Below are 12,018 nucleotides of genomic sequence, written 5' to 3'. Positions count from 1 at the left end.
TATGTCTTTAAGGCATGTCTGTAACTTAACTAAATCATTTGTGTCGTCCACTTTCATAGATAAATATACCTGGATGTCATCTGCATAGCAGTGGTTATTTACCTATTGCCTTTATAAACTGCCAAAGAGTAGCATGTGTGACATGAAAAGTATTGTTCCTGGTGCAGAAGCCACTATATCTGACTTTTGCAGACATGGTTTCTTTACATTTCTTTTCATTTTAAGTTGACATAATACTTAACATGTTTTTGTTTCCTCAGGTGCACGCGGCGCCCCCGGCATTGGAAATGATGGTAGAAACGGAGAGCGTGGTCAGACAGGTAGTCCTGGTATCCCTGGACCTATTGGTCCAAGGGGGCTCCCAGGATCTCCTGGCTTTTGTGACCCATCAACCTGTATAGGCAGACATCCTCCACTTTATATGGTTGGTGGGAAGAAATCCATTGGCTACAAAAACCCATGACACACCCCAAGCTCACTGAAACACTCCAAATGTCATCCTGCCAGTGACCACATTTCAGGACTTGTCAAAGCACGGTGATCTTTGGAAGTCTCCATCTGAACCACGGAACGAAGAGACGCACAGGGAAACAGAAGTGAGGCACAATTGGAGATTACTGGACAGATGTTAACTAACCCAACATTCAAAAACCGCTGTTACTGATCCCGGAGCAACTTCTGACTGATGGCAGGTCCAGGGCACACAAGTCACCCACCACAGTCATTCAATATCAATTCTGCTCTTTTAGCTAATATTAAAGTCTATTATGTGACCCATATTGAAGCGATCATGAGCCAATCTTATAGTGAAGCTAGGTTTTACAAAAAAAACCCAAAATCCTGATACTAACGTCAGACATGAGCTGATATCTTCAACCTGCTATTTAATTTAGGATCATACATTTGTTCCCCTCATTTTGTCAAATCGATGATCTTGTTCAAATGCTGCAATAAAGTGTTGTGTTTTGAAAGTGTGCCATCATGAAATTCCACAGCCTTTTTTGTCCAGACAAAAAATAGGTCCCTGGGTTATTATGGATATAATGTTGATTCAGCAAGGCATTTCACAGTTGCCTGGTTACAAAGGAAAGTCAACACCATCCTCACCTCTGTCTGCACAACACAAACATACTCACAGATCAAATATGACTTTTATGTAAGCGGTTCGGAAGGAGTCTGCATAGGAGCCAGTCCAAGGACATCCCTTTCATCTAACAGATGTTATCGTGTTTATAGATGTGTACTGTAAGTGAATGGATGCTCAAGGTTCATGAAGCTTGGTATAGGAGAAGAGTGCAGCATGATTTCTATAATCAGGTTTAGACATAAAACATGATGGATGTCTCCGTCTTGGAATTGATTATCATGCATTAGTGGCAGAGCAGGGCTGGAGCTCTTGAATAAATAACATAAACATTTTCATTGTAAAGAGATGTACATCCAATGAAACACAATGGGTCTGCTTGTATTTCAGCATTACGTAAAAGAGCACGAGTACTGGCTTTTCAAATGACGAGGCAAAAGTCCGAGTTATAAAATTAATCTGTTCCAGTCTTTATTATACAGTACAGTACAGGTGTGGTTCGAATACTTACAATATGCTACTACTTTAAAATATCTTAGCACCAATTTATCAGGGAAATTTGGGAAAGGGTTAATAAAATGCAGTTAATTCATTACAACATGATTCTATTTGATCAAATCCTGATTAATTTAGCAGTATAACAGTATAAGTTACAGCCTCTATGCATTACAAATACTCTCCCTCACCAACCCTGATGCAACATCTGCTGATGTAACCATTTACAAAACCACCAGACAGGTGGTTTGTTGCAATTTACAAATCGTTCAGTGGCAAATATGGGATGGGGAACATTTGGAAATGGTAGAAATTGCAGGTCACATAGAGCCATGTTGATTCTACACAAAATGCATGTTTTTGAATTGTGTCAAATTGCTGTCATGTACCGAAGCTCTTAACTATAAGAGCTGCTCTGAAGGCACTGGTGGAGTAAAAGCTGAGACAAAAATAAGGAAGAGGGTTAGCTTAGCATTTCTAAGTTAGCTATTTAGCCTACAGTTTTGAATGACTCATTTTGGGGTATTAATGCAAGCTAAATTCAAGCTAGCTGAATATCTAATCCTGCCAGAACCATGAACAAAATAAGTCATTGTTAATTAGTTTAATGTTGCAGACATATGCAACAGCTACGGTAACATGTCAGACTTCTGGATTGGAGGATCCACAATCATGCCAGGGTTTAAACTCTGTGCTTGTAGCTGCACTAATCAAAATGAACATTGCTTCCACATCTGAAAGTGAAGCCAGTGTGGAAGTGTCTTATACATGGATTCTTTGTCAGCATATGGCTGCAAAAAGGTCCAGTTGTAAGGAAAGTCTATGAGAAAATGACCTTACTGCTCACTTCATGACCTCCTTTAAGATGTTGATAATCAGTGTGCCGTCTCAATCTCTAGTTTACAGCCTTCTGCACACATGACATATATATTGTAATTTGCATTATAGAATGAAACCAAGATAAAGCAGAGCGCGCCTTAAGGAATCACCTACCCTGTTACTGAGAAGACACTGCTATATTTCTAAAAGTGATACAAAGGCTTTGCAAACTTGGCATCACCATGGCTATAATCTACAGTTTGCATCTACAGGCCTGTGCTAGATGGTTCATCCAATCATCTGCAAGGTAGTTTTCAAGAACGTGCAAGTTTTCCCCACAAAGACCGGAAGCTTTGTCTAACACGTGCTCTCTCTGTGGCTAGCTACACTGGCTGCTTGCTAGCTTTCAAGGCTAGGAACGCCCCTCTGGCAGTAATACATTTTGCGAAGCTATATTTGATTGCTTGTGGAGTAAACATTTTTCTATTTGCAATATGACAATGATGTATTTCCATTTTCCAAAACTGACAGACTAACTTTAACTCAACTGTTTATGAAAACGGCCTCTAGAACAGCCTCAGAAATATTGGTCAAGCTGAAAACTCCTGTCAGCTTCACCACACAAACCTAAGTGCTGTCAAAGCTCTGTCTTCACTCTCGTCATAGATGATCTTGTGTTACGTAACCTGAGACAGAGATAATGACAAAGTATAATCAGCCATTAGATCATACTGTAAGATCTGTCAAGCTCACATTCAGATGCGTCTTTATTTGAAGGAGTTTCTTTGTCCTTTTAAAATGAACATTATTTTTAATTGGTTCTAGATAACCAAGGTGTCTGAGGTTGGGAGGAACTCTAATTGGTCCGTGAGGGACATAAGACAAAGGGATTGTTCAAACTGTTACCACAACAGTCCGATCATCAAGATGCAAGAGATCGGCTCTCCAGTTTCAGGTTTCAGGGTACAAATAAGAACAGCAGTGTGTCAGGCACTTAATAAGCATCACCGAGACAGAGAGGAAGTGACAGGTTTAGGGAAAGCGGAGTGAAATAGGCCGCTTTTCAAGAAAGGTGAACAATGGCTGCAATTACACCACCTCCTCAAAGCTGTTTGCTGTTCAGGTCTACGTGTAGCTCAGAGAGAGTGACCGGAGCCGCTTCATTAAACATGAAAGCACAAATCTAACAGCGACACTGTTTGCTGTCTCATCTTCTGGAACAAATCATTACGTGGCATATATTCATGGTCAAAAGAGCAAACTTAAATGAAGTCCTTACAAAAATACAAAAAAAACCTAGATATCCACCCTTAAATGTCACATGCACAAATACAAACAAGACTTCTGGAATGAAATCCTTCGAATCTCACCAAAGCATGAAATGACATTGCAGAGATGCTAATTTGTGGGTTGTGACAAAGAGGTCATTCCTGCCGCCTTCAGTTTATTCCCAGAATAAAATCTTGTTTCCTACCTGTCTAAATGAACCAAACAAACTGCACTATTTTAAAGGCGCATTTCTCTAAAAGGCATTTTATTTTTCCGTTTGTTTTTGCATCCCTGTGTCACCAAAAACAAATGCGATATAACAACATACATGCTGCTGTGGATGAAATGCAAATGATTCATCACTCGAACCGATTGAAGCTCCTCCGACACAAAACCCACTGCTGCTGTTTGCATCTCACCGTCTGCCACCGTTTTCTCCCAATCAATGACCGGAAAAGTGACACCGAGTAATTACTGCGACTGTGTCAGTCACTGACTTAGTGAGCAGTGAATGACACGTGCTGCCTGATGCTAACTTGTGACGGGTGGCTGATGCAGAACGGTGTGAGGCAAGCAGCGAAGCGCCCGACTGAGATGATTACTGATGAAATGATATAATATCGAATAGCAGGATCTTTACTCCTGATGTTCGGGGCCGTGCCATCCATGTTATCTTCCTATATATTTACAGGAAGCATGCAAGTGAGGGAAAAAACTAGCTGCCCTCTTTATCCCATAATAGATCAGAAAGAAACTCCCACGTTGCTTAATCCCCATCCATCCCGAGCGTCGTACCAAAATCAAAACATAGAACCTGACCGGCAGCACCTGTGGCTTCAGCCGTCTGTACTGAGGTTAACAAAAAAAAAAAAGTTCTTGATTCTTGATTAAGTTCATAAATACAGCTGGTCTCCCGACTCTGCTTCGCTCTTCTTCTTTAAGTTCCCTTCACATTTTTGTTGTGGGGCCGTTGTGCCAGGCTGGCATAGTAGGCACACTGGGTTGGGTCGCACTGGCCAGCAGGGCCCGGAGGTCCAGGCTGACCGTGGGGGCCGGGGTTTCCTGGCTCTCCTTGGGCTCCGGCTTGTCCTGGGCTTCCGTCTTTGCCGTAACCAGGCATACCTGCTGGGCCTGGAACCGGAAGTAGAGCATTAAGGAAACTTATTAGAACTGGACCACCTCTTCTAAGAGTCAGAGTATGTAAAATCCTTACCTATGGGTCCAACAGGACCTTTCTCTCCTCTTTCACCAATCCCGGGGTCTCCCTTCTCTCCCGTTGTTCCTTTCTCACCTGACACACACACAGGAACAGAAACAAAATGAACAACGTTTATCAGTTTTAAGGCGAGGATGTGGTTCTCTCCTGCATTAAGCAGCTCAATTCATCACAGATTCTCATACATTTACATATATTTTTTCAGTTTCAGCCGTTAGATGTCTAAACCAGTGTGAAATATGGTCAGAGGCTGCTGCTGTGTGAAGTAGGTAGGGTGATGCAGTGAACATCATGTCCTCATTATGCCTGCATCATCAAAGGGGTGAAAATGAAGCAAATCAAAGAGGAGGGGACTCCTGTCAGAATAAACCACTAAAACTCTTCAAGTTACGACTGGAAACATTTAAGGACGACAAACTAGAACAGACATTTATCACAGTTTCCAGACATTGCACAGACTAAATAACTTCATTAAACAAGATCATAAACACCTCCAACCGGTGGCAGCAGATGGCCGCCCCTCCCTGAGCCTGGTTCTGCTGGAGGTTTTTTTCCTGTTTAAAGGGAGTTTTTCCTTCCCACTGTCGCCAAAGTGCTTGCTCAGTGGGGTCATATTCTGACTCTGATTCTGACATGATTGAGGGGTTTCTCTCTGCACCTTGAGACGACTGTTGTTGTGATTTGGTGCTGTATAAATAAAACTGAATTGACTTATTTTCCAAAAGAGAATATAAATTTTTAATGTGACCACGGCTTTCTGCCTAGTCACATATAGACAAAGTCTAAACCTGTGTTTGAATTCTCTTCTGCTATTTCTTCTTCGCTCTCAGACTGAAATCCCACCACAGCTGTCTTATGCACATTTACCTTTAGTTTAATGAAACATGCATTTTGCCAACTTTCCTTCCTGGCTTCAAATAAGCTGAACTTTATTAATACAGTAGCTCTTCTCCAGTCTTACTGTCCAAAACATTTAAGGCCCTCACAGATTCATATGGTGCTTTTAAATCTAAACTACTCCAGCTCTTTTCCTCCTACACTCTCACCACTGCTTTGTCTGCAGCAGCTGTGTTACTTTTAAGTCTGTAATGTGTATTTAACTCTTTTTCCACCTAATATTACAGGTTTATCTTACTTTGTAAACATCAGATACTCTGTTTCCAGCACACTTTCCATATTCATGATTGGTCAGATGATTTTGCTGCTGTGTTAGAGGTTGATCACCAGTTTCGTGCGACCTTTTTCCTGATTGTAATTGGGAATCAGCTAACGGAACGATACGCTGGGCATGCTGAACTCACTTCATCGTACAGGACTCCCAGGTTTAAATTTATGGATATGTTGGTTTGACAACTAAACCAAAAGCTGCTTTGAAGAACAAAAAAAGCTGATCAGCTCCCACAGGATTAAACAGCATACTGACTCTATATTACAGCCAGTCTGCTAGTTTATGACAGAACTGCATCGGCTATGGAATGACTTCAATGACCTCAGTAGATAAAAAAAAAAATCCACTCGGGCTTGTTTACCATTAATTTTAAACAGAATGCACGCAGTGATTCAGGCATTTAGCGTCTACAAACCCGTCAGCTTCTTTCTTCTTTCTCTTTCTCAGGAGACATTTTGACATGTCACAGCAGGGTGAACGCAGGCAGAATTGATCGGATTAACTATGTCCTGTTTACGCCGTCACAGGCAGGAAAGAAGGCCACTATGAAAGCCACAGGGACGCTTGTGTAAAAGGAACATGGTCAGAATTCGCGTTACACCTGTGGTTACCTGATAATGTCATGTTGAAACAGCTGCTGTGAAGACGGCATGCATAACTTTTGTCTCAGGGAGCCCTAAGATGAAAGTTTAAAGGAGCAGCTGGTGTGAGGCGCACAAACACAGACAGGACAAAGTCTCAACTCAACCACCACTGTTCCACTCTCTCTCAGTCTCTGACATGAAATCTCTCTGGACCTCATCAGTGACTTAACAAGCACAAAAGAGGATTTTTTTTAAAAATCCCACACCACATAATCCATCCATTTCTCACTTTAAGTTTTTATTTCATTCCCATTTGTTCTGTTATCTTCTCGTAGTTTAGCCCCATGCAGGAGTTTGACTTCTTTCTCCTCTGACACACTGAAAGAAGCTCTACAGAGAAGAATGGAGAAACAGTGTAACTGTGTCTTTTTAAGACAACCCAAGTTAATGTTTAATGATGTCACTAATATGTGTCACTGCCCTCTGCACGGTGTGGGAGAAACAATTCAATTCAATTCAATTCAATTTTATTTATATAGCGCCAAATCACAACAAATGTCGCCTCAAGGCGCTTCATAGATACAGAGAAAAGCCCAACAATCATATGACCCCCTATGAGCAAGCACTTTGGCGACAGTGGGAAGGAAAAACTCCCTTTTAACAGGAAGAAACCTCCGGCAGAACCAGGCTCAGGGAGGGGCGGCCATCTGCTGCGACCGGTTGGGGTGAGAGAAGGAAGACAGGATAAAGACATGCTGTGGAAGAGAGACAGAGGTTAATAACAGATATGATTCAACACAGAGAGGTCTGTTAATACATAGAGAGCGAGAAAGGTGACTGGAAAGGAAAAACTCAATGCATCATGGGAATCCCCCGGCAGCCTACATCTATTGCAGCATAACTAAGGGAGGATTCAGGGTCACCTGGTCCAGCCCTAACTATATGCTTTAGCAAAAAGGAAAGTTTTAAGCCTAATCTTAAAAGTAGAGATAGTGTCTGTCTCCCGAATCCAAACTGGAAGCTGGTTCCACAGAAGAGGGGCCTGAAAACTGAAGGCTCTCCCTCCCATTCTACTTTTAAATACTCTAGGAACAACAAGTAGGCCTGCAGAGCGAGAGCGAAGTGCTCTAATAGGGTGATATGGTACTACAAGGTCATTAAGATAAGATGGGGCCTGATTATTTAAGACCTTGTATGTGAGGAGCAGGATTTTGAATTCATGCTTGCACATGGACGTATAGACTGAGGCTACGTCCACACGTACACGGGTATTTTTGAAAACGGAGATTTTCCGTTTTCGTTTTAAAAAATAATCCCGTCCACACGTAAACGCAGAAATGAAGGAAAACGCTGCTAGGAACATGCCAAAGCAGCAGGTGGCGCTATATTCCTAACCGTGTAGAAATGCTGGCCAATCAGAAGTCTAGAAGCCTCGGTGGGAAATGGTAAACAAGGATGGGGCATAGAAGCAGAACCGAGTCGTATGTGTGGAGGGACAGTAACTGTGTGTGTATATGTAAGCATTTAAACACTGCAGAGAGAACAATTAACAGTAACAGTATTGTAGAAATTCATTTCACCAAAACAATAACGTGGCGCACAGTGTGACAGCAAAAAAGGCGCACACCTTTGACGCTGCGTTTTCTCCGTTCTTCTCGTCCACACGTAAATGCAAAAACGGAGTTTTCAAAAATATCCACCCTGGCCGGAGTTTTTAAAAATCTCTGTTTTCAGTGACCAAAAACGCCGTTTACGTGTGGACGAAAGGTGCAAACGCTTAGAAAAATCTGCGTTTTCAAAAATACATGTGGACGTAGCCTGAGATGGACCTCATATCTTTACCTCCCTAACTCAAAGTAACATTACGGGTTGTATGAACACTGCTCGCTTCGTGTATGACAAGACTGCAGCCGTTCAACCGGGCCTTGTATGGTTGGTGAAGAGTGTGTTTATTAAAGGACAAGCACTGTGGAATTCCTAGTACCAGTGTCATCGGGAGTTTTTGACTGCAGCCTCCTCTCAACCACTGAATACAACCCACGTTACAGCAGGTCTAACTCTGTGTACCTCAAAAGAATTATTATCTGACATTCTAAATACCTAGATATTACTAATAACTGTTTTAAACTATATATCTCCACCTCCTCTTCATCTACCTCACCAGCTGGTTAAACACCTGCCAGGATACGACAGATAGAATAGAAATATCCTTTATTGTCCCTCATTGGAGACAAAAACTTTTCAGTTATTAAGTTTTTAAAAATGATTAAAAAGTGAAAATAGAAAAAATGTGCAAATAGCAGCAGTGATATAAACAACTAGAATATAAACATCGTATTGCTTTTGTTGGGAGCAGTGATGGTTAAAAAGTCTAACAGCTGCTGGGAGGAAGGACCTGCAGCAATGCTCCTTTGTGCACCCACGATGCAGCAGTGTGTCACTGAACGAGCACCAGTTCTCCAACAGCTTCATGCATGGGGAAGGAGACAATGTCCGAGACTGATGCTAATCTGGTTATAAGCTAACATTATGCCAGCTAACTCACACTTTTACACCATATGTGAGCTTATTCACCAAGCGTTTGTCAACTGTAGATCCACTTCAAAGAAAGCGTCAGTAACTCGTGCTAGCAGCAGCAAAAACAGCAAGAGCTCACCTCAGCATCATGTCATCGGACAGAAGTGAGCTTCACTGACTCATCGACTCATATTTCACAAGGTTTGACAGACTCCTCCAAGGTAAATAGTTGTGGAAACTCCAAACCTGGGATTGAGATGTAAACAGCGATCTAACAGCCTATGCTCACTCGATAAACTCCAGTGTTTGAGTTCGTTTGGGGATAAAAATGTCAAATATCACAAAATATTGGCCACATTTTTGTATTCCTGATTTGTTGTTTTGATATGATTAAAATGTGTTAAGATATAGTATGCACAAACTGTAATAGAAACTGAGAGGAAACGCAAGATGGCCAGCCACTATGCTAGTAGGTGTCCATCTTTTATATAAAGTCGCTGGTTGATACACATTTTGTGTGTGGCTTGATAAGTCAGGCAGGAAATACTAAAACATGCTAGTGTCGTCATTTAGAGTAATTTAGTCAGTGTTTGGAATGCTAATATGCTAAAATGCAAATTTTTATGCTAATTCATTATTATAGAAGCGCTTTAATTAGAAATTTAAAAGTATGGCTGTCGCTAACTTTAAAGACGTTATGAAATTTATCACAATGTTGAGAACCACAATACTTTTGGGTTTATTTTGGGTGTTTGTTTTGGAAACAACTAAACAACAATGATCCGACAATCATAAGCAAACCAAGAGCAGCAAACCAAACCAAAAAACATTTCTCTGAATCTTGTCCTACCCTTAGGGCCCATGGGTCCCCTGGGTCCTTCTCCTCCATTCTGTCCGGGCATCCCAGGTTCTCCAGGGGGCCCAGGGCGTCCAGAGCTGCCATCTTTACCCGGAGGGCCCGGAGGTCCGGGGCGGCCCGCTGTGCTTTTCACATGTGCTGGCTGCATCTGAGCCACGAGATAAGCTAATTTGGCTGGAAGCAGAAAGAAAGGTTAGCGTAATATATCTAACAAGGTTATTCTCATTGAACCCAAATGAACAAATATCTCAAAGGGTACCAGAAGAACGCCTCACCATCCAGCTGTTTTGCCAGCTCCTCCTGGATGAGCCGCCTCATCTGTTCCAGTGAAACTGACTCTCCCTGGAGAAGCAGAGATGCTAATGAAAATTCTCATCTGATGGTGCTGTGCATACTGCTGTAGGGCCGATATTGTTTCAGAGTCTATTTCAGCTGGGTTTATGACTCACCCTGGGCCCTGGAAGGCCAGGGTTTCCTGAAGGTCCTTGTGGCCCTGGGGCTCCGATTTCTCCTTGTGGTCCTGACATACCCATCATCCCCGTGTGACCCTTCCTGCCAGGGGGACCAGGGTTTCCCGGCATACCTGGCTCTCCTGACTGCCCTTTATCTCCCTTTGTACCTGAATCTCCCTGGAACAGATGTCACTATGTTTGTAAATGTTTAGCCTCGAAGAACATGATCCCAAAGTAACCAGCAAGGCAGCTGGGCAAAAGTTAGTGTTTTTAAGATGGTTGACATTATAAATGAACTGTGCATATTTAAAAAAACAAAAATACCCAAAACTAATTCAGATTTGTCTGATCTCTCCGTTAAGATCACTTCCTCACACGATCAGTGCTGTTTTTAGTGTAGCTGTTACTTTTAGATTCTGACCACTCACTTCACTGAGAACGATCTTCTGTTACAAACTGAATCAATCTTTGTGTCCAAGGCACATCAAAAGCAGGACAAAATAATAAAACACACTTCTATTCATATCCACACATAAGAGCTCAAATGCCATTTCACACGTTATTGGTGGTTTTGATCTAACAGCATATAGACCTACGCCCCTTAAACTTGAAGCAGTCAAACATATTCCTGGATGGAGTAGAGCTTGAATTAGCTCCAGAATTTAAATATCTTGGGGTCATTCTAGACCCAACATTATCCTTCAAGAGTCACATAAATAAAGTGTCCCAGATACTTAAATTTAATAATCGAAATTTTAATCATATACGTAATAATTTAAATATGAATGTTGCAAAAACTTATTTTTACTCAATGATCATCTCTCATATGGACTATTGTTTGACGTCCTGGTCACTTGCTTGTCCAACAACACTTAAAACTATTGAAAACATTTATAAAAGAAGTTTAAAACTACTTGACAAAAAAACGACTTCCCACCACCACTGTCATGTGTTAAAAAAACATAAATTACTGAACTTCAATAACTTAGTGAAACTTAAAAGAGTGTGTTTAATATATAAAGTCTTACACTCCCTTGCTCCACCACCACTAAAGCAGTTCATTAGGCATAAAGAAAGCTCAGACAGGACCACTCGAGCTACAATCTGAGGAGACTTGTTTATACCCCACAGACGGACAGCATTTGGGCAGAACGTCCTTTCTGTCCAGGGTGGCCATCTGTGGAACAGTCTTCCTCAGCCCATTAGAGAATGCTCTACATTCAATTTGTTTAAGGCAAAGGTTAAAAACTGGTTATGGACAAATCAAGTGTGTGATCATGTATGAGTTGTATAGTTTTAATGTTTTATTTGGGAACAGAATGGTGTGTATGTGTAAGTTTGGTGATGGAGTTTTTATTATGAACGAATGATGAATTTTTATGAATTATTGTCTATTTTTTTATGTTTAAGGACAACAGATGGAAATTAGCCATTTATGCCATTTTTACATTTATGTTCATTAGCATGCACTGTCCTAAATAAATAAATAAATCATGACACCTGCATTTTTTTAATAAAATAGTGCAGACACCACGCCACCATCCTCTTATCGCAC

The 12,018-nt window shown here is 41.4% G+C and overlaps 2 protein-coding genes across 7 annotated transcripts in view; one reads left to right on the top strand and one right to left on the bottom strand.

The window, feature by feature from the left end:
- col9a1c (collagen, type IX, alpha 1c) overlaps nt 1–987 on the top strand; it is a 35,685-nt gene extending 34,698 nt beyond the window's left edge. For both annotated transcript variants that reach the window (XM_085148883.1, XM_085148884.1), the window contains one exon: nt 261–987. In XM_085148883.1, coding sequence (XP_085005009.1) covers nt 261–463 — 203 coding nt within the window. In that variant the 3' untranslated portion in view covers nt 464–987. The remainder of the gene's footprint in view (nt 1–260) is intronic.
- Nucleotides 988–1,530: 543 nt separating this feature from the next.
- The window catches only part of col22a1 (collagen, type XXII, alpha 1), an 89,407-nt gene continuing 78,919 nt past the window's right edge, over nt 1,531–12,018 (bottom strand). For all 5 annotated transcript variants that reach the window (XM_085148870.1, XM_085148873.1, XM_085148874.1 and 2 more), the window contains 5 exons: nt 10,461–10,640; nt 10,287–10,353; nt 10,003–10,185; nt 4,881–4,958; nt 1,531–4,798 (listed from right to left, as the gene is read on the bottom strand). In XM_085148870.1, the coding sequence (XP_085004996.1) occupies nt 4,605–4,798; nt 4,881–4,958; nt 10,003–10,185; nt 10,287–10,353; nt 10,461–10,640 (702 nt within the window). In that variant the 3' untranslated portion in view covers nt 1,531–4,604. The remainder of the gene's footprint in view (nt 4,799–4,880; nt 4,959–10,002; nt 10,186–10,286; nt 10,354–10,460; nt 10,641–12,018) is intronic.

This window comes from Neolamprologus multifasciatus, chromosome 22, assembly GCF_963576455.1.
Source record: "Neolamprologus multifasciatus chromosome 22, fNeoMul1.2, whole genome shotgun sequence".
NCBI classification, from domain to species: Eukaryota; Metazoa; Chordata; class Actinopteri; order Cichliformes; family Cichlidae; genus Neolamprologus; species Neolamprologus multifasciatus.
The sequence above is the reverse complement of the archived record's forward strand: the minus strand, read 5'-3'. Positions and strand labels throughout refer to the sequence as shown.